The sequence below is a fragment of the Plectrocnemia conspersa genome, unplaced genomic scaffold (assembly GCF_051122295.1).
Source record: "Plectrocnemia conspersa isolate PC_06_02 unplaced genomic scaffold, ASM5112229v1 ptg000010l, whole genome shotgun sequence".
In the NCBI taxonomy this organism is placed as follows: Eukaryota; Metazoa; Arthropoda; class Insecta; order Trichoptera; family Polycentropodidae; genus Plectrocnemia; species Plectrocnemia conspersa.
The window spans coordinates 991,028-1,015,581 of NW_028277174.1; the positions used below are offsets into that span (position 1 = coordinate 991,028).

General features: G+C 29.5%; 1 protein-coding gene across 1 annotated transcript in view; it reads left to right on the forward strand.

Moving 5' to 3' along the window:
- The window catches only part of LOC148230265 (ATP-binding cassette subfamily G member 4), a 45,961-nt gene that overhangs the window by 19,542 nt on the left and 1,865 nt on the right, over positions 1 to 24,554 (forward strand). The window contains exons 2-10 of the mRNA XM_088193809.1: positions 5,396 to 5,513; positions 5,572 to 5,752; positions 5,827 to 5,972; positions 8,914 to 9,152; positions 14,622 to 14,842; positions 21,840 to 21,891; positions 22,938 to 23,054; positions 23,122 to 23,222; positions 23,288 to 23,443. Coding sequence (XP_088049935.1) covers positions 5,396 to 5,513; positions 5,572 to 5,752; positions 5,827 to 5,972; positions 8,914 to 9,152; positions 14,622 to 14,842; positions 21,840 to 21,891; positions 22,938 to 23,054; positions 23,122 to 23,222; positions 23,288 to 23,443 — 1,331 coding nt within the window. The remainder of the gene's footprint in view (positions 1 to 5,395; positions 5,514 to 5,571; positions 5,753 to 5,826; positions 5,973 to 8,913; positions 9,153 to 14,621; positions 14,843 to 21,839; positions 21,892 to 22,937; positions 23,055 to 23,121; positions 23,223 to 23,287; positions 23,444 to 24,554) is intronic.

A 24,554-nucleotide genomic window follows, 5' to 3' on the forward strand; every position in this document is an offset into this window, starting at 1 on the left:
TGGAAAATCACAACAGTTTGAAATTTGATCATAAAATTTGCGGATTATTTGTGTTGGTACTAAATTGTATCAAAGGTTCCAGATGACTGCTTAGCTGGACCAAATTGTCGTTTTAGTCGATTAGACGCTGCTCTGATTATTTCGCGTTTGGTTTTTTATTTCAGTCTGAAGCTAAGTGGTAGCTTATTATGAAGGGATAAAATTAAGTTCTTGACTGAACTTTAATATTTATTACAGCAGTGTTTTAGATTATATACTATTTAAATTGTTTTCTCATCAATGTCTATGATTTAGGGCGGAACCAGACTCTTTGTTATTGTTTGATACACTGACGACTAATGTCGTCATTCTATGGAATGCATTTTCTGGTTATTCTGCGTTTGCTGCCTGTTAGGATAAATATACATTGTGTGTGCTTTATTTTATACATATATCGCGTCATATTAAAATATATATAAGACACAAAACTCATGACATAACAGTAGAAAAAGGCTAAAACTGAGAAAACAATAATACGTATAGTCTGTAAAATGTAAAAATTAAATTGAGGACTAAGAAAATATTTTTGTAGGATAAGATTTTGGAAAAAAAACATGTCAGTATATTGCGAAATATAAGACAAAATAACACATATTATTTTGACGAAAATCAAAGGCTAAGGAACTAAGATTTTGATAAATATAGTAGACCAGTTTTGGTTACACTACTATGTTTATTAAACAACCTTTAGATTGCCAGTAGTTGTTTTACATATGCATATTCAAATGTAACTGTGTAAAAGGTTAAAAGAATACGCTATAACGCATTGTTTCTAAATTGCATTGTTTAAATATGTTTAGTATTTGCTTTACTGTTATATGTACACGAATAAAATAAATTGGATCTTTTGTAACGTAAACATTTAAACATGGATGACTATTGTCCTCCACGCAACTTTTTATTTGTTTTTCTTAAAAGTGGTAGTGATTAACTGAAGAAGAAACATTTATAAAATATGCTTAATACTTATTGAAAATTATTACAAAACCAATTTATTATTTAAACTTTTTCATGACATTTATATTTTATAAAAGTATCTGAAATACTTGAAATGTTTTTTTTTTAATATTACGGATTTGATGGATGGACATTGGCAATCTGTTTCAATGAGGCCGCTGCTGTAGTATTTATTGAAGTTATTGTAATAGTTATATGGATACTATAAATTAAATAAATGATCAGCGGAGGAGGCACCGCCGGTCGTTGCGTTCCCGCCGTGGTCCATCAACGAACAATGTCGAATCACGTCAGTGTTGTCAGAGTGCAACGAGAGATTCCATATTTTTTTTTCAAATCCTCGCAGAACTTTTAAGTTATTTTCGATTCTAAGCCATGATCTTAACATACATAAATATAAATAAATATTTTTAATGCATATTTTGTTTATTTATATCCAACAATATATAATAATATTTGACCATAATAGCATAAAAAAATTGCACATGTTAGTGTACAAGAGCGTATCACTGCTTGCTGTTGTCGTTCAACGATAATATATATTATTAATTAATTGTTTAAATTGTATAGTATTCCAGGTTTATTAAATAGCAATTATCTTATTATTTTTATATTACAACTTTTACCCATAATTTTAATTCCCTCGTTATAGTTATAAATACACGCAATAAAGAATTATATTGTTATATAAAAACCTATATCATAAAATAATAATTGTTTTTATATAAAATAAATTATGAGTGAACCATCTTCAAATAAAAACAAATAAATGTCAACTCTATCTTCTTAGATACTAACTGTAAGGTGATTAATGTTTCGCCCTATTCGCTCACTTAAGAGAGACTAAAACTAAATCGTCGAAATGTATTATACAATATGCTATAAAAATACATATTTAATATCTATGTTATATAATATTGTATGTCAGATTTACAAAAAATATAATATAGCCGGAATTTTATGGATATTGCAAACAACAAAGATAAACATTTCCTATCACACACGTCACACCAAAAAGGCTTATTGTGTCTAATAATAATCAATTTCTTGCGTATGAAAACATTTTACAGCAATTTTAGACACAATGGCGGGTGAACACGCACGCAGAGTTTCTCATGATTATGTTGTAACGTGTTTTGTGTCACCGTTGCGTTTTCTTCGCTGGTTTGGGTCACTACACTGAGGACGACATAAGCCACTATAAAATAGACGTGGCGTCCTAGACGCGAGGCAATCGAGATCAATATGTGCGAGGATGTTTTGAATCTAGCGAGAGGTCGAGAATACAGCATCATTAGACTCTTACATATTTACTTAGCTCAGCCTGTATCGGGTCCATGGCCACCAGTTCCACTCTAATGCGCGTTTACCTGAAACTCCATGTCCCAAGCAATCGGTTATCTTTTATCCTGGATGGCTTGTCAGTCCACTCGAGCTTTAGAGCTTTAGCAGAAGTCGAAAGAGAGACATTTTCATATATTCATTCACTATTTTATATTCTGCTGGTAGGACTTTTTTTTAAGCGCGATATTCACAACACCTTCGGTAATTTCTGATTTTTAAAATCATTTATCTTATATTATGAAATCAGATTTTCCTGATTTTTGACTTGATTGACTTGAAGGAGACAGGACTATAAATATGTTTGCAAAATAAATATTTTTTTTTTATTTGATTTATTATTTAATAATAATTTATGCGCACGGTATTCAATGTGTTAACATAATAAACACCGTATTCACAAATTTGTGCTTTTGGTCATTTCAACTTAATATAACAAAATCACGCGTTAAACTGCGTATTTATCGTAAAGTATTTATTAAGTACTCTAGCCAAAGATGTTACTAATATTATAATAATAAAAAAAGCTATCCGAAAATTATTTTAAAAAGTTTTTATTTAAATGACGCATTTTTCTGGTTAAATTAATGGGGGGCAAATGCCTCCACCTGCCATCCCTATTTTTTTATTACTTACGGCCTTCGAACGTACACATTAATCCCTTATATGAGGTTTGCCACTAATACTTGGGTAATACCTACGCATACCACCAGTTGGGAGTCACTGAATTAGGTCATTGTTATTGATATGATACATGAGAAACTAGAATCAAAACATGTAACAATGTATCGACATTTTTTCGCTGTCAACAGAATCAAAGTTAAACAGTGGTGCGAATATCGCCGCGTGAATCGACCGTTAAGTGTTAAAAATAAAAATAAATTTTTAAAGGTCACAAAGTTTGATATTTGTTGTTTTAAAAATTAATTTATTTTTTAATTTATTGCTACGCGATCCAAACTTTCCATTGTGAATATAAAAACGATCATTACGAAGCTGTATTTTAAATTTGATGTTAAAACATTAACTAATTAAAAAGTTATGATGGTTCAAAAAAATAAGTAAATGGTTTTAATTTTCGCAAATAAGCCCGGCCAAACAACTGCATTTTTATAAATAATCCCTGGTATGTAATGTGTTAAACCAACATATGTTTTTATTTGGCCTTGACCGTCCTAGCAGCGCCTTTACGCGTACGACTTTGACCCTCATTTAATGCTGTTTCTGAGAAGTTGAATATAATGATTTCAATCAGTTCTTTTAATTTAATCTTATTTTTATAAACGTACATGTCGCTAAACCTAGCCAAAAACATCAATGGAAGTTTCTACCACCTACACAACTAATTTTAAGCTCATTATAACAACTAGTTTTCACAAATGAAAATAAATAACAACTCGTTTTAAAAGTAAATCTTCAACAACAGAAAAGAGAACTTGGGACGAAACAATTGCGTTATTAATTGTTAATATTTCACAGAGCACCTATCAACACATTCGTCTCGTAACGTCAGTCACTCGTAACCAACTATATTAAAAGGAAATATACTGCAAAAAATACTATTGTTATTTTTATCCCCTGTTAACGATTGCCACAATTGACCATCGGCAGTTTTACTTTTTAGGCGTATACATATTTCGTGGGATGCAATTTACCCATCAACATCCTCTGCGATTCGCAAAAGCTGTTTGGAATCAGTACTAATATTATTCCTAATATTGTTTCTTAGTTTTTTTGACTAAAATTCATCCTTATTTTTAATAAATATACATTTTATCATGGTGCGAGTGAAACCGACGAATAATATTATGATTTTCTATTTGGCACGTGTAATTAATCTAGAAATACAATATGCAAATTTTTTTTTTAAATTAATCTAAAAAATACATTAACGTCTACTTTAACCATTTGTCTGCTAATCAACGATATATCGTAGTTCTTGAGAACATTAAATAAATACTAGGGATGGTCATGATTTTTCATTTCATGATGTTTGAAAAGATAATTCAATTTGAGAACATTGCCTACTCTTTTAATGTATTAATAGTATGTTTGATTGTTGTGTAACAAAAAACAATGATTAAGTTACAGAGTATAATTCTAAAAAATAACGTAGCAGTCAAAGAATTAAGTTTATTTTTGCTACTTATATTAAACACTTTTTATTGATATAATAATTTAATGATTTTTGATATAATTATTTGGCACGCTTATAAAAATTGACTGAGAAAATAATATTTATGGAGTTGTTTTGGAAGGCAAAAATATTTTTAATAACCCTATAAATCGGTGGCAAAGTAATGTAACTCTCGCAACAGTATATTGTAAAAAACATATAATTTTTGAAAAATATGATTTGGGAGTGGGTTAAGGGGTCGTCGATGATTGGATTGGTGATAAGTGGTAACTGTCTGTAGAGTGATCGGTTATCAAGAATTTTGAATGAATATGAAACGAGGAATCACATTAAGACCTTATTCCACTCTCAAAATGTTGCTATTTTTAAGTTCAATGTTGAGCAACCCTCTGAAAATTGTAAACAATAGTTTAAACAATGCATATTTGATGCAAGGCCATTGCTGGTTTTTTTGCTATTGGTGCGTGGCTTTTGTGCAATTTTGGGTGCTCTTCAAATTTTAAATATTTTGTTAGACAAGCCCACATATTTAAAAATGTTGTATAATATATATTTGTATCAACATAACTTATAGAAATGGGTTAAAACTGGTTTTAGTTATTTTTACGTATGTGAACAACGTATTTTTTAAATATTGTTTTTTAAATAAATTAGATTATATTATAAAACAAAAAAAAGAGTAAATACAATTTATAACATTGTCTTGTGAGAGGATTGAACCATATATATAATATAATCACCATAACGAACACTTGAACAACAAAAAGATTAATTTTCCACACCGCAAAATTATAAACCCATTTACGAAATTTGGAACATTACATATCACACAATGAAAGAGAGAATTCAAAACATTATATTTGCTTGAAAGTAAATTATCAAAGCCATATTACCATATTTTATCGATATATTTCGTTTTAGAGAACAAAGCCATCCTGAAGGGCGTATCTGGGAAGTTTAAGTCCGGAGAGCTGACAGCGATCATGGGTCCTTCCGGTGCCGGCAAGTCTTCCCTGCTCCACATTCTCACTGGATTTCGGTAAGAATTTTGCTTCTCATAGAACACTCGACAGCTATGATAGATAACGCTTTGACAGGACCAGCGACGCCAGCGGCACCGTTAGAAACCGAGAGCTGGGCAACAGGAACGACAAGAAAGAATCTTGCTACATCCTCCAGGATGACCTGCTGAATCCGCTATTCACCGTTCAAGAGATCATGACTATAGCGGCCGGCCTGAAGCTAGGCGGCATTTCCGGTGCTTCCAAACAGACGCTGGTATCCCTCGAGAGTGAAACTTTGACATTAGCGCCAAAGTAACTAGAAGGAATAACGCCGAGGGCTAATTGCAGATAGACGATGCTCTGGAGACGCTAGGATTGCTCAACTCGAAAGCGACGAGATGCGGCCACCTGTCCGGAGGCCAGAAGAAGCGACTTTCGATCGCTCTGGAGCTACTCGACAACCCTCCCGTCATGTTCCTGGACGAACCCACAACGTGAGTGCTAATTTAATAGGCGCAGAGCGAATACTCGGTGCTTAAAACTTACTTATGTAGGAGGTCCTAAGTAAATCTTAAATAAAAGTCGTTTAAATCGGACTCAAGAATATAATATTCAACTGTTTTATTGAACTAAAATAAAAAATATTGTATGATATTTAAAACAAATGAATATTTGTATATATAAAATATATGTTATTAGTATTGCGAAATTTAAGCATAGTTTATTTTCAACCAGACCTTGCGTTGTTTGTTTCATTACACTGACTCCATCAGTCGTTCTTGTGACAATGTCAGTTAAGAAAAATATTTATATTATTTATAGAAGATTTTAAAGTTTCAGAAAAATCACATCTCTCATATGTAATCTAGACCTAATTTATTAAAATTGTTTTTAGCGTGTTCTATGATATGAAATATTTATTTCGTCCATGGTAACGCTAAAACAAGCAACCGTTTCTTTGCAACTGTTTATTTTGTTAATATTTTATTTTATACTGGTCATAAAATTTTATTAGCAGTTTTATGGTTTCCGATTGATTCTTTGGCAATGTAAGTCCCTTTTGCATAATATATGCACGAATACAAGTACTATTTGCATTAATTTTATTGAAATACCTTCTTCAGCAGCTAGTCGGGAAAAAACTTAGCACAGGTATTTTTATATGAGTAGATATTAAGATGTTTGACTTATTTTAATTTTTTTAACATTAAAAATTCGTCAGATTCTTTATTGATGTGATTTTTATGAATACTTTTGATCATGAGAACTTGAAATTTGGTTTGCACAATAGGTGCAATATGGTATTTTTTTATGCTTACAATCTTTGGATTGATTATGATCAATTATGGGCTTAAATAATAATCAAAATAAATAGTGTGAGTTCAAGATCATAAAAACTAATACTTGTAACAAAAGCAATATTTTAAGTAAATATTCTAGGGATAACACAAGCACTATTTACTTATTTCTCAAGCATAAATAATTTTATCACATGCCAAACTATTTCGTTTGAGGTATATATTTCACAATATGCCAAGATTTCATCTTGAAGATTGATAATGAGTAATAATAGAATCTGATTTATGTATATTATTACACACTAATTAGTCGATTGTATTGTGTAAAATAATATGTAGTATTAATATTTTATAATATATAGGAAACACATTGGCTATCTGATTTCTTAAAACGCTTAACAATTAAATAAAAACAATTAAATTTATAAATGAGTTTTAAGTTAAACTAACACAAAAATGTTTCGAGCGCAGAGTGCAATAGCACGAGTGCAAAGCGTTACGTTTTTTTTGCATAAGACCGCTTACTCCTGCATTTTGTTGGAATTCATAATGTAGCGCTTCTCAACCATTGTTTACTTTGAATAAATTAAATGAATATATGTATATACATAAAAACATATTTATGCAAATATTATTATTTTAATTAATTTAAACACAGGTTTAATTTTTTTATTCATGCAATTTTTACTCTCGAGGTTTCGCCGAAAATATTTTTCGGCTTCTTCTAGGGTATTTTAAAAAAATTTGTTTAAAACATTAACATTAAAAAAAATATTTTATAATAATTGAATATATACATATGTATATATATATAATTAAGATAATATTTCTAAATAATAAATGTCATGATGTGGGCGATTCAAGCTTGCACGGTGGTCAATGTGTGTTTTTATTAGGAGTTTTTCATAAATCAAAACTAGCAAGTATAAAGCAAAAAATAAATTTAAAGTAAATATTTTTTACAAATCTTTACTTGCACTTACATGAGTTACTGAGACGTTGGTGAACAGTATGCAAATTTTTCCCATTAGAAATATAAATAATTGGGAGCTATGTATTAAAAGGTAGACGATCCCTACGCTAGATTGTTCGTTCGACACAGTGCAAACGAGCGAAAAAATAAATCAAAGCATTATAGTCACAAAATAAAGGTACACACTCAAAAGAGGCATTATTCTTTTTTATGGTGCGATTTGCGTTTTATATAGAGTGACCGCTCTTTACAAAATGTTTGTTACCGATTTAAACAGTCGTTTATTATATTTTTATATATAATAAATATGCTTGATTTATGTGATTGCTGCTATTCGTACCTCATCTACCAATACAGCTTCCAGTTTATAATTACAATTTTATTCTTAATATAATTTTTTCATATGATTCAATGATTTTTAATAACTTCTTGTATAAAATTAAGGAAGCCTTATATTTTTATTTTAATTGCAATAATTACAATAATATGAATTGATACTTTAGAAACTATTATTCACATATGCGCCTATCTTTATCTGTGTGTTTATTTTTTCATTGCAGTATGTAATATTTTTTATTTCGATATTCTTGTTCTATATTATACCAGCAATTATTATAATTTTATTTAAGCTAATTTCATACAAATGCTGTAAAAATAATTAAATATAAAATAGTTTGATAATTATACAAAAATAATAGTGAAGTTCAATACTTAAAAACTCGATGTTTTATGTAATATAGAACGATTCTGCTTTATCATAGTTCACAGAATATTATCATTGGATAATACTTCAAAACAATCCATGTACATATATGAAGTAATGCGTCATTTAAAAATTCAGAGAATATTAGTTTAATCTAGCTGCAATGTTATTTTTTTATAAAAAAAAGAGTAATTACAGTCATAAAGTACATACACCTGTACTGTCAGGAATTCCTTGAAAAATGATGTGATTGTTTAAATTATCCAATTATGCAAATTCACGTTGTGTTGCGGTAATTGAAATGCATTTCATTCGATCTGTGATAAACTGTTTCACTTGAAAAGTACTGCTTGACATTTTAATATTCACTACCTGTTTGGGTCACGACCGTTCGCCCCTAATCTGAAGCGCGAGATTTGTCAGTTTCAATATTCTCATATGTAGTTTTTTGTTACTTGAAGAGGGCTAGACAGCTCAGCGTCGCTGCAGTGCATAACTAAACTGAAGGAGCTGGCTCGAGGGGGTCGCACCGTCATCTGCAGCATCCACCAGCCCTCCGCCACCATCTTCGAGACCTTCGATCACGTGTACGTGCTGGCGGAAGGGATGTGTATTTACCAGGGAGCCAGCGTCAACACGGTGGATTATCTAAAGTCCGCCGGCTTTGAGTGTCCCAAATACCATAATCCGGCCGATTACAGTAAGGATTCTAATTTACCTGTATTTCGTTGTACTCCTCTGTCTGAGTCGTAATTAAGATAGTTTACACGTATAATTGATTACGTGTCAACTATCTATTCATTATAAATATTTTTTTATGAGAAGGATGTTTACAAAGTTCTAAGAATGCGAAGACGAAGCAAGTTGATTTAGTTCGCTCTGGTAGTTTGCTAGATAAACTTACGAAAAGTTGTAATAATTATGGAAGTTGCAGTTGAAATGCAAAGAGCAGACTTTTTATTATTATGAAAGTCCCCACACAAATAATTTAGTCTGCTGAATCTAAAAGTAGCGTTTACTGATTCAAAAACGTGTCTTTAAGTCGTATCAAGGATCAAATTGTTATATAAATATTGAGGGATTTAAATGACCTGGTCGGATGATGCTTTATTTGCCTTCTATAGATCGTCCTGATTGATTCTGTGAAGCTCCAATAAACTGTTTCTTTGTTTGTTTCATGTCAGGAGCGAAACGAATGTTCTGGTTGAATAGTCTTGAAAATTAAAAAAATATTGCAATGTCCCTTTTAGACTTCGATCCTCTGAACAATGTTAAAGATTCAGGGTGGAACCAGACTCTTTATCATTGTCTATTATTATACATATTTAACCCTTTATGTGCTGATATGATTTCATCAAAAATCACGTAATTAATTAATTATACAGTAAAAAATAAATTTCATTTTTTTTTATGTTTATGTTTATTCTATGCTGCATCTATATTCACCTTCAGGATTAAATCTTTAATTTATCATATAAAAATATAGTATTTTTTTATTGAGCGTATGATTAATTTGAAATACGCACTTAAGAGCCGTACGCGGTAATTAGGATTTATGCGCAACTAACACATGAAAGGTTAAGGTCAGAATAGCGTGTTCCACAAAGTAGACTCGAATTTTTATTTATAAAAATACTTTCTTATTAAAAACCATGCCCACATTTTTCAATTATCAAAAAAAATACACATACCTATTAATGTCAACAATTATCAGACTGAAAAGTCTGGTGGTTAATACTCATTTGTAGGTATTTATTATATCTGATTGATATATCCAGTTGCTTTCCCGTAATTTACCCCGTTGTTACACATTGGGCTTACAGATTTATGTAGCATTTACATGCCAATGAATTATATTTTAAAAACAGTCTTAAGTCATTGATCCTGAACCATGCATTTTAATTTTTTTTGATGACCGACATATGCTTAAGGAATTCGAAACGAAATGCAAATAGTGTTAATTATAAATCCGTGTCCCTTTGTCTTACCACCTGCTCTTAATAAAGTTGTAAATCAATATAAAATATTCGTGTAAATTTATTTTTTAGCAAAAAAAAATTTTATGATAATGCCAAAACATCGTTTATCATTTTTTTTGATAAGTTTTTGAGAAACATTAGTTGTCAAAAAAAGTTGTCTTTTAAATTTAAAGAAATATTCATTTTCAGACTAACTTACAATGTGTTGAACATATGTATGTTTATTTGTATTATTAAATTTTGGTCAATCGGAGGGCGCAAATACAATTATCACTTCTCAGAAGTCAAAAATTCACGACAAAATCAATAAAATCGTGCCGTCACCGTCACAGTGGGAACGCTCAGTTATATTACGACCCTTAAAATAATATTACAAATTAAATGAGAAACTTATAAACCAAATTTTGCCCTATATTAGAGCGAAAAAAATCAATCATCCCTTTTCAGAAGTCAAAAATCGACGTCAAAATCAATAAAATCGTGCCGTCACCGTTGCAGTAGGAACGCCGTTACTGTGACGGCGACGGCACGATTTTATTGTTTTTGACGTGGATTTTTTATTGGCCAAAATTTGGATTAAATGTGCTTCATTCGATTCTCACTTATAGTAAGTAGTAATATTGGTATAATATGTAATTATATGAACGCTACATAACTAAATAATTCTCGAAAAAAAACTGTTTTTACAACCAATAATATTTCTTAAAAACTTATCGCAAAAAATGATAAACGATGTTTTGCCATTACTATAAAATGTTTTTTTTTTGCTAAAAAGTAAGTTTATACAAATATTTTTATTGATTCAAAACTGCATTCAGAGCAGGTAGTAAAACAAGTGACACGGTATTCTGATTAACACTGCAAAAATGTATATTTCCAAACATTTTATTCTAAATTCCTTATGCTTTTGCTGGTCGAAAAATTTAATAGCTTTAACAGCTTTAAAAATTTGAAGAAAATATTTATTTTAAGACTTATTTAGCTTGTGCTGTATTCATGTAAATTTATTCGTATTATATTAGGCAGGGATGAATCGTAAATCTATTTTTTTTTCTTGAAATATATCAAAAATATATTTAATTTTTCTTAAATTTACTAAAAATGTTTTTGATATTGATTTTAATTTTATTTTTTTCTAAAAGTGTTTTTACAAAATTAAATTTTTCTTAAATAATGTATAGAGGTTTTTTTTTTATATCAGATATACAATACACTGACATCACCATAAATACTCACAAAAATTATTTATGCTACCTGTGTATTCAATTTATAAATATATTTTTAAGGAAAAAGTAAAAAAAAAACTTTTAATATATTAGCATATGCTATTGCGTGCGAATATTATAAAAAATGTCATATAAAAATAAATAATATGACCTTATTAAAAATATTAGGGAAAAAAACCTTATTAATTTACTGTATTATTTTTTGACTTGATCTAAGAAAAGTTCTAAGACTATAATCATGTTGGTTTAGGGCAATTCTTGTAGGTTAGGTTTGTGTTTATACAGCAAATGGACGTTTTACAACTGTCAAATTAATTTACATAGATATTTTTGAGCAGCACATAATTTTTGCTAGTGTAGATATATATCTTGGTAATAATATATACATATATACCAGGTAAAATGTATTCCGATAGGATTTCACTATAATGAGACATTATAAAAAAATAGACAGTTTTTTTAGATTTGCTTTGTGGAATAACCCGAGAATTTTTGGTTTAGAACCAGAAACGTCATTTCAACTTTTTCTAGTTATTTTTTAATATCTCATTAAGACTCATAGTATTTACTTTAGTGAGATGCTTAAAATAGTTGAAAACTGTATGACAGGCTTATTTGGCGAAAGCACTTGAACATAATTCAATGACGAATAATAAGACATCGGTTTTAGACAAGTCTCTTCCACGAAGATTCATACAATAAACAATTGTCACCGCTCGGCTAACAAGATAACTTTTTGTTTATCTGTAATGAAAATTACAACATCTTCCTTGTTATTTCCTTAATTAAGATTTAACATAATAATAAATAATTGTCAGTGAAAATTAACTGTACTTCACACGTTTCTTGTTGGGAGAAAATATTTTATAAGGATTACGTTTAAAATGTGATATTAACCTTTTTAAGATTGCTAGCTAAATATCGATATATACATAATATATTAAAAAGTGGTCGTTTAGAATATATTCGATTTCTTCTACAGTGATGACGTCGAAACCGAAATTTTTGCCAAGTAGCAAAAGCGGATATATCGGTTTTTGTTATTAATTAATTTTTATTTTATTTTGATAAAATAAAAATTAATTGGAAATTTTTAAAACTTTGTAAACAAACTTCGTTACAGCTTTATAAATACGTCATTATTATAAATAAACTACAATATGCGATAGTTAAAAGTTTTAGTTATAAGCACTACTTTGAACATGTTTTAACTTATACTTAATTTTACAATATTTTTTAGAAACAATATCAACGTGAATTAGACTTTAAAAAAATAGTGTTTTACGTATGTATGTTTAATAGTTAGGTTTGATTTTATAATGGAATTTAAAAAAAAAATATTTGACGAAAATATTGAGGCGCAAAAAAATTATTTTTATTTTGTTACTCATAAATTATCATCAAAATTTTATAAAAAGTAAATGGTTAACGAAAATATTATATCAATTGCAGATTTAAGAGTTTTAAATATTATATTTATAGTAAAAATATAAATATTATATTTTATATATTCACTATTTACACAGTCTGTTAATTGACGATAAATGATTTCTATAGCACTTTTTCTCGAACCATGAAAAAGAGATATATAACATAAAAATAGTTTTTTGCTTCAAAACAAGTTTAGTATTGTAAGTCGATCGGCCCTACATATAAACGTTTATAAGACTTTCAATATACTTAAGACTTGTATTACCTTTGTTTTATCAGCTAAGATTCTTAAGCTTTAAGCTTAAAATAATTATTTTCTAAAAAGATAAAAAATTACACTTTTTTGCAAAATAGTGGCAAATTTAATTTACGAAAAACTAAAAAAAAATACTGTATTTAAAACATCTTTCAGCATATAGGTTAAAAGACGTTTTTTAATGTAACTAGTGTTTCTATCAGCAATGAGTGAAAAAAATGTATTTTTTTAATACTGGAAGATTAAAGTGCCTTATTATATTGGTACACTTTTTTCTACAATTTGACTCATTAATTAATGTCTCCAAATCTTTTTATTTTAAACATCACTAATAGAAGTGCTAAATTTCCATTTGAATTTCCTATTACCTAAGCCATTAAACGCTCTTTTGATCTTTTCTCTTAGAGGCAAAACGTTACTCCCCTTTGGATTTAGGAAAAACGCATTTTCGTCTGGTTTGAACATCCTTGCGGGATATTCCATGCGACTATAAATCCACTGGGTTTATATATCTTTCTTTCTTTTTGCCAGCACTGAATCAATTTGGGGAAATGTAAGGGTTTTTCAGTATTGTGTTATATTTACTGAGCAGCGTCTTGCTGCAATAGCATTTGAAGTTTCTACATAAAAGTACAACAATATATTATTGGTTTAACAGAATCTAAATAGTTTCAGCATTATACATGAAATATTTTGTGCATATTCTATGCTCATTAATATAACAAAAAATCTAATTTTGAACTATACAAATATTGACATATTTTTGATTACGTTTTATCGGACAAATATACGCATATAAACGAACTTGAACTTAGAAAGTAAAGCATACGTCTTATATCGATTACGATCGTCAAGGACGAGTCGTTGACCAAGAAGTCAACAAGCTTGTAGATACATAAAACAATTTGGCATCCAACAGTTTTTACGTTTAATATATTTATGAATAGTAAAAAAAACAGCGATTTAATGCATCGTTGTCTTCGCCTTTTATTACATTAACCTGTCTCTGACACGACTCCCACTACAATACGTATTTAATAAATCAACACACAGGTACTTAATACGTCTCTATTATTACTTCACTCGATAATTTATGACTCCAAATATCACTCAAGCCTGTGATTGATACCTACATTGTATACCGCGCTATTAAACCGGCAATTATAGTAATTAGTATGCACGTTTCGTGTCAGGTTTAGTTTTTCCGCGTTGATAATGATTACATCGCAATCACGCGGTGACAAAGTCTCTTAATTATCGAGTGATTAAACCCATAGTGCTGGAGATCGCCAATTGCGAATACGGAAATCACAACAATCGACTGGCTAAGCTGTCTTCCGATCCGAGCTGGAGGGTGAACTCCATAATAACAGAAACGGGAGATGAGTATCTACCGCTGAATCTGTCCAAAGCTACAATATTGATCACGCCGCCCGGAGAGTTAGGAAGATTGTGGATCCTGTTCAAGAGGTGCCTGGTGCAGCAGTACAGAGACTGGGTGAGATTTTTTTTTTATAATTATATGACCGTTATTAAATTAGATAGACTTAAATATATTTTTAAACTTTGGGAGTCATGATCCTGCTATTGTCACAGCTATTGAGTAACTGCCTCCCCCGACCTCGACCTTGTATAATAATGATGCACTTGCGGTATTGCAGCAGTAATGGCACTCATTACCCTCACATCTGCACCACTTATGCCACGAGAGTTCGTGCTAATAATTTTGTTTGTCTGTTATAATTTTAGGTGGTTTTGCTTAAAGCGTAGTTTCCAAAACATTTGTATTATCATGTCGCAAGCTTTTGACAACAGATCAATAAGATGTGAGAACTGCACTAAAATATGAATTTGCATTTTTTGATATGACCTAGATATTTCAACACTTATCCAAAGAATATCTTTATTTTGCTTGTATCTTCAGCTCTATGAGACTTTCTTTAATTTATAATTAAACATTAGTTACAACAACGCAAAATAGATGATCCCCTAATTTGGTATATTTACATTTAGTTTATCATTTTACAATTGTCTTTAATACTCCAGATATACAAAAAGATATATTTTATTACCTATTAATGAAGTTGAGTAAACTCACAACGTTTTAAATAAATTTTAAGAACTATTGTTTGTAGCAAATACAAATATGTATTTTTTTTACAACTTATGAGGTTAAATTTATCCATTGCAATTTCTTATATTATATATTACTAGTTTAATTACATGGTTTTACCCAGGATAGATTAAAATTTATTTTAAATAATTGTATTCATCCTGGTAATAAAATTAAGTACAATTATTGTCATATGCAATTGTTCGCATTGCAGTAGCACGTAATAGATCGTCAGTACGTCGCTGCTCAGTGTTTTTAGCGGCTTTTTAAAAACTTTTATTTTAATAATACACGTGCAAAAGTCACGTCACTACTGTTTAAAGTTTGAGAGTAGTTTTTGTGATAATCAGACACGTGTATTTTCGGTATTATAGTAAAAATTATTTGCAAATGAATCTAGCATATAATATATGGCACACTAAATTATTGTATTATCACTTCGTCTCAGAACAACTCGACAAAAAAAAGTGTCTGTTGACAGAAAAATAACCTTTTTTTGTAGTAATAGACGCTTAAAATATTCTCCCCATTTCTTCTGGCTTGCCGGTAAATGCGATCTTGTAATGATTTTTTTATATATCAAATTACTTGCTTTTATGCAATAATAAATACTTTTTAAGTAAAATATTATTCCTTAAAGTTTACTAAATATTTAAATAGATGCACCAGTTGTAGAATATAATATATTGTCAAGCAGAAAATTTTTCTCCGTGAATAAAAAACGTATTTTCTTGAAAAAGTCACCAATACTGGACCACAAAAATTAAATTAAAATTCTAATTTAGCAGCAGTTAGTTATAAATTAAATAGCAATGGAAGAATTGTGTGTGTAATTCATTATGATATATAAGTTCGTTTCTGCAATCTGCTAGATATTTCGGCTTAGGTAATCCATTGGTCCATTTTCTGTAAATGTTTCTGTAGATGGAGTAAAAAAAATAATTTTAAATCAGTAGTAATTTTTAAAAAGTGCCATAGCTATATGATAAGATGAAATTGTTTATTTAGCATTTCCTACTTTTTATTAAGTAGAATCAGTTTATAATTTCTACAAATTATTTTTTTAGTAAAACGCAGACTTGCCATTATATTATTAACAACAGTTAGGTTATATTTCACAGCAAAATATTAAGATATAAAAAAATCTTCTGTGTTAAATAGTTTTTAGTAATTTATTATTATTATTATTTATTTCATTAATTAAGTTAATTTTTCGTACACTAAACAAATTGAATCAGTACATACATATAAAACATAACATAAACATTATTATAATTTATAATAATTGATGGCTATTGATCGGAAGTCTGGTGGCTTTTGTGCAATTCTGTGTGCTCGCTCGATCTCTAATATTGTTTTAGGCAAAAATTGCATTAATATTTATTTATTTATCTAGCTTAGTGTGGCTAATTCTTACACTAAACAAATTTAAACTAAATATACATATAATAAATAATATAAACATTAACAGAATATTAAAAAAAAAATATTATTATAATTTATTTCATTGAGGAAAAATCGCTAATTTTTAATTTTACCAGATTATCCTAGAAATATACTAGACTATAGGGGGACTAGAAAATACTCATACATTTTTTTGCAATACTGCTTTTGGCTTGCTAACTAATCACTCACATAATATATTTTAACGTCTACTGTATTATAAACTTGTTTACTCTCCTTACTTTTTTGTGATTTTTAAATGGATTTTTAAAAATTTTAAATAGCCGTGAATTGCATAACGAACTATTCAAAAATATTTACAAAAGCTATTTTAGAATAAGTGTTATGTTAATATCAAAAGACTATTGCAGTTAATGTTTCTTAAAGTCTTGTAATCACACACATTCAAACGACAAAAAATGTAAGAAAAAAAAAGTATTTTAAAATAAATATATATTTTTTAGCATTTTTAACCTGTTCATTTTTATCTCAAATATCTTTTATAACAGAGCTGCGATTTTAAATAGCTTTTATTTTAAAATAAGATTAGGTTGATTAACAAACATGTTTTAAGCCAAGATTTTCAGAATCGTTCGTTTTTAAAACAAATTAACTATTTTCAGAACAAGCTCATTAATTAATTTAGAATAATAAATTTTGTTACATCTCACGGAAATGGCAAAAAAGTATTTAATTTTTATTTTAAAACGTTTTATACCTCTTTACTTTTTTTAGGGTCTTCTAATGATTGTCAAAAATACTAGAATGAAATTTATACGTGTCATGAGTCCCTGAAATATGTATATTATATTTCATAAGAAATCTACCTCTCATATTATATCAAACAATATATACTTAGAATATCGTTTTTTATTTGATTGTTTAGATATTATGCTTAAAAATGTATATACATAATATTTGTATGTAGCTTATTAGAAATGTATACAACTATTTTTATAAACAATAATTTAAAATTTGAAAAAGAAGTCTAATGTAATACAAAATATTATAATGTTCAAGATCCACTTAGAAAATATAACAAGGTCTTATTCAAGTTAGTTCAAGGTCCAAGGTTCAAGTAGAAAGTATGAAACTCTGGACTAGAGCATAGTGTCCGTTTTTATTATATTTTTATATTCTGCCTTTTTAAAAGTTCTATGTATACTTTCGAATAATCCACACACGATATTTAGTAAGCCCCCTGTGATTCATTTTGATGTTCTCTTTTTAATTGGAAAGCCAGTGACTCAATTGTGTTTCTTGATTAAACCATTGATTGCACTTCGTGATTTTTACAATATTTTTTGTGAGTCCTCGGATATACTAATTTAATATTTTCCGTACGGTTTATTTTCAGCTTATTGTTAACAGAGATTGACACCTAAAATTTAGGTGTGTCACAATAAATTTTTTTGTTACAATAGTAAATTTCTCGGTTGGTTTTAATATCATGTTTTTTTGGAAGTTGCGATGTAAAACTGCAATTGGTAGTGTTTCTAACAAAATCTATCCAAAAAGAGACCCTAATAAGCTTAAAATTCTATACACACATTAATTTTTACTCGTAAATATATATTTATACAGTTGAAAAATCAATTTTACTGACAGATACTAGTAAAATAAAATGCTATTGTCATTTGTCATTTGACAAGTTTGAAACATTTTTTTTGTTTTTGAATACATATAAGATATTCTCAATAAGCTCAAAAAGCTTGTTTTTAGTTAATTTTTAATACCTAATATCAACAACTTAGCTCAATTTGAATTAATCATCATTAAGAAAATCTAGATAAATCTAATCTGTGATGAGTGATAGGAATTATAATTATACAATACTATACATGATGCAAATTTAAAAAATCATCTATAAACAACATATGATATTCGAACCCAAGTCTTTGAGGTCAATAGTCAGCGACTCACACCACTCTTCTATCATGCCTGTTGAATTTGAAATTAAAACGTACAATTAAGGTAAACTAATTATTAAAATAGTCCTTTTTTTATAAAACAAGCTATAGAATAAACTTCCACATCGTTAAAAAATTAGTCGTAGGGCAACTATCACCTGTTAAGGCAAAATTATTTTTAACCTAAACGAATTAACCAAATTAAAGTTTTAACTTACTATAGTACTGACTAACAAGTACCGAAAAATCAAGATTGACCTAATTTGTTATGAATTGTTATTATATATTTTTTTGTATTATTACTGATTAATAACTGTAATTACTAATATATAATTATCGCTTTTTCTGATCCTCCAAATACGATATAAATCGAAAAACACTCAGGTATATTATTCGAGCCCAAGTCTTTTTGGTAAATAGTCAGCGACTTATACCACTTGTTTATCTTGCTGGCACATTTACATATATTTAAATTAATATTAATGTGGTAAATAAACCATGTTAGATATTCAAGGGTTATTCTTGTGTCTATCGAGGCTTTCACAATTATTATCAATTTGTAAACAATAATAGTTTGGCTCACTACAATACACATTAGAGATGCGCAGAGCACCTGAAATTGTATGTAGATACAATAAACATTCACACAGCATATTTTACCATCAATAACAATTAATTATTACAATAACATGTTAAACCCTTTTCTTGATAATATTTGAAAAAATGCTCTCTTATAATGTATCTCACCGTACGCTGATATACAACACATACAACCAATTCTTTTTTAGCACGGGAAATACGTTCCACCAAAAACCGTGTAAAAAAAGTGATTGAATACATTGAAAATATAAAGATTGGTTTCCTGAATTTGTAATTTAAAAAGAAAAACAATATTGTGTTATAGAAAAAAATTAAATATCACAAAATATTAAATATAAATACGTTTTTAATTTGAAAAAAAATAATACCTGATGATATATGCGCATGTGTTGACGGACGAGACAAATATGGCTTTCATCGCTAGATGTGTCCGTCAAGTAATGTGTTAGAATCTAATAAAGGCTTTTGTTTGTTATTGTCCTGTGTTGTTGTTATAAAATCTGTTATCCGCTTCTGTGTTGGTTTTGTTTATACATTTCTTGATACATCTGCAAGTCCCGTTGAAATTTTAAAGCTCGTTCTATGTCGGGATCATGAGTGAGAAAATACTGTGAATTAAAGTAGCTGATAATTGATAAATTTCCCCTTTAATTTATATAATATATTTTTTGCAGCACATTTTTCCTAAGTACAATATGACAAAATAAAATCACGTTAAAACAAACAATTCGTGTAAAAATAAACAGTAGTGTGACAAAATAATTGGACCACTCCAAAATTTTACGTATTTTGATATTTTGCAAGCAGCTAATGTAAAATAAATATTGTGCGTTAAAAAAAATAATAAATATATGTTAAGTGTACACCCAAAAGGATGAGAATATATATTTATATTGAACAAAGAAGACTGTATTCAGTGTGTAGTAATTTGTGATTCTGGCAAAACATTAGTGAATTAATTCGATAGTATTTATTATTATTATTTTTATTTTTGCATAAAACAGTGATTTTTATTAAATGACCCAAAGAAAAGCGGATGTGAAAATTAAAAAAACACAAAAAATCAACGTGTTTCATCTATCAGTATTGAGAATAAAAAAATTTTAACACTTGAACAGCAACCCATTAGGTGACAATGACATATGTAAATGTGAAAGAAAACGCAAAACGACTCCTCGAATTGCCAGACAAATTGTTTCTATCGCATTGAAAAATAGGCGGGATACAAATGAAGGTGTAACAGATATTTTAAAAGATGAAGAAATCGAACTATCTAAGAGAACTTTACAACGTCGATTAGGCGAGATGGATGTTAAAAGCAATTCCGCAGTTACCACGACTAACAAACGCGATGAAAAAACCCGCTTCGAATGGACCAAGCAAAACCGAGATTAGACTGCTAATGATTAGAAAAAATGTCTTGAAAGTGTTTTTTATTTAGTTTACGGTATTTTTTGGATGTTTGTTTCTCTGACGTGATAATCATGCACACAATGCATAGGCGACCTTCGGAGAAGTACAAAGAAGTTATAAAATATCCACGTTCAGGGATGATACTGTCTGCTATTAGTGGCAAGAGTCCCCGTAATTTTTCTTGGGAAACGATAAATCAATATTTTTATTTAGCAAAATATTTTTACCGAAATTTTATTGACAAAAACATAAAAAGTAATAACTTTATATTTATGCAAGATTGAGCTCCCCGCTCTGAATTCGATCTGAATTTTCAGATCGAATACCTAAATTTACTGCTACTAATTTATATTCATTGAATATTTGCTCTCATGTCTTATATTTTTTAAACGTTCAAAAAGCAATAAAGTCAACCATAATTTGCAAACAAATTTTAGCACAAACGGAGCCGCGTCAAAAACAACAATCTGTCCCTTTGAATAATAATGTTTATTGTGAAAGTAGGTGCTTTTGAAGGCAATGTTCCGCTCCTTTTATTTCTTGTATGTATAAAAAGGGCAGAAGGAACTTATACCTGAAATACATGAGTACATATGTACAACTCAAACAATTGTATATGAGTTTATATTCATTATTTGTGGTCCGTTTTTACTTTTTTATACATATATTCTTGCTATGATTTTTTCCGGAGCCCCCGGAATTTGTACCCTCTAAGCAGGTCTCGATTTACGCGGATTTTTATTTTTTTATGCCATCTTCCATTTTTGTATCTATCTCTGCGTTTTAAGATTTGAACAAAAAAAATATTTATTGATAGAAAATTCAGATTTTTATTGGTCCAGTCAATAGTTTTGATGCTCCAGTTTTTTTGTTATAATATTAGCTTCAAAAAGCAGCTTAAAATGATTTGCTTTATATCTACTATGTTCTTAAAAAATACTTTTAGTAATTGTGAGGTAAGGATTGCGGTAGAAGGACGTTTTGAGATATGAAGCTAACGCAGGTTTCCTTTTCAGACGGTGACTCACCTGAAAGCGCTGCTCCACTGCATAGTCGCCGTCATAATAGGTAAGTTGCGTAATAAAGTCGGCTCCTAAAGCTCGATTATCCCCGACTAAGTCTCTGAGGAACAATGGGCCAGGATAAGCCTAGGAAATCATTAATATGCGTAAACAACGCAAGTCGGTTGCGGCTTCATCAATCATCGCGCGAACAAATAATAAGGCACCGCTGAATTAAACCGCTTTAACCCTCGTACGTTCAAGGGCTGCTTTCTTTTTATCTAGATGCGACTTTTAATTGGATTTTAGAAGGTCACGCGGATGGGTAATCAGGCGTAATAAATCCGATCAAGCGCATTGCGTTTCACAAAAAATTCGGACGGGACAGTCCGAAGAATTGAGGGATTGTACCGGATGGTTCAAAAACACCAAAAATTTTTATTCTTAAGAATATATTTTATATCAAATTATCTGAGCATTTGTTTTTTAAAATATATGCAAAAAAATTATTGCTAAAACTAAAACACAAAATTATGGCAGGGATCAGGAAATCTGTCTGCTCTTGAGGAATTTCAGTAATCAAGAATTTGAGTTAAGTTAAGTAATTTCTTGTCATCTCAATCATTACACAAGTTGTCTAAATTAAAGTATTACGCCTATGACTGTTGCTATCCTGGACAATAATATGCTGGCATTGCACATTAATATATTTAATGTTAGCTACGAGAAGCTGGTCTTATTCGTATTATTTAATTTTGATATTTTTTATTATTTTTGTATATTATAATAATAATAATAATTTTTTCATTACGCTTTGGAGTAACCTGCTAGTTCAAAATTTTCACAATTCAATACAAATAAATTATTTAATTATTGCTATATATTTTTTACGTCTTTGTTATTTATTAAGTCTTTGTAGCAAAAAACATATTAAGTGTAATATAATAATAAAAAACCATTGATAAATCTTATTGCTGTGAGCGTGAATAAGTTAACAACTCGACATGCATAAAATTCAAAAGTACCGTTGCTCTGAAATTTCATTATTATTATGTAATAATTGCGTAATATATTCTAATACAGCGAGGGTTAAGAACAATCGACCGTTTTCAGGTCTGAACTTTGCCAACTGCGGCTCCGACGGAACCAAAGCCATCAGCAACCTGGGCTACTTGGTGCTGACGCTGGTCTACATGACGCACACCACCATGATGCCGGCTCTCTTGAGATGTGAGTCTTCCGCGTGAGCTGGTGCTTTCCCAACCGACCGCCTTTTGCATTTCTCGCTCTTTTTCAGTTCCACAAGAGTTGCATATTTTAAAGAAGGAGAATTTCAACAACTGGTACCAGTTAAAAACGTACTATGCAGCTGTGATATTGTGTAACACTCCCATACAGGTTTGTCTGACAACGCGCATAGAATACGCTACGCATATATATATTATACATATATTGTTTTGTAGATGTTTTTGGCGACCCTCTTCTGTGGCATCTCGTATTTTCTGTCGTCGCAACCGCTGGAATTGTGGCGCTTCTTGATGTTTCTGGGAATCCAGATCGTCGTCACTCTGATAGCAGAAGCGATAGGGCACATAATCGGAAGTGTTCTAGATAAAGTGGTGAGTGTCGCACGTCCCCGGGGAGACGTGGTTTAATCGTTATATGTATATTGTGGATATAAAATGATTTCACTTCGTGACGTTAGCCAGAAAATATTGTGTCTTAAATGCCATTTTTCTAATGCTTTCTATCGTGATTTTTTTATATTTCATTCAATCATACTTTTGCTCTAAATTGTCTCTTATTTTCTGCATGCCATCAAAAAAAAAATTTTTTTTTTAGTAATTCAAATCAAATATATTTTGTGTTAAAACGTATGGGTCAATAGCTAACTTCGATTTTATGCACTTAACCTACATCTGGAACCTCTCCCACTGCACATACAGTGTGACTTAAGATACTTTTTTGTTTACTATTTAATTTAAAGATACGTTAAAAAGTTGCGTGAATACTATTATATCGTTTTATTACATATTTCGTTACATGCCTCTATTAGAGATCGCAATAATACCGATATTTTAAATATCGGTATTACCAAAAAAATATATATATTTATTCAAAGTCGAACTGAATGCTTTATTGCTAAGTTTATTCTGTAATATATTGATTAATATTGATACATACTTGCGAATCTTATAAAAAAATCTAACGATTCAAGAGTCAAAACACTGTTTTTGAAGATATTAAATGAAGATAAAGTAACTATTGTCGTCTTCATATTTTTTTGCGAAATGTAATAAAAAAGCCAATAAAATTTGAAAGAATAAATTAAATTATCTTCCATGCATTCAGGCACTTCTAAAAACATTTTTTATGCTGATCCATTATCGTCTTGTCTTGGAGTACTAATAAAAATCAATAATACGACTGTATATAAAAACCTTTTTGTCACATTTATTTTTTTACATTGTCAATTTTTTTTTTAATAAAGGTACCTAAACTTTCTTCTTTTGAAACAATAGATCTAAAAAATAATTATCTTTGATTTACCGCTTCTGGATGCCTCCTAAATTTTTATACCAGGGGTCGGAGCACCACTTGCCAATTTATTTCACTGAAATATATTCCTATATTATTTATTATTTTTGTCAGGGAAAGTATTGCGTAAAAAATTGTTTATCTGTTTATTTAAAAAACATCGAGATCTGATTTATTATTATAATCTTATTT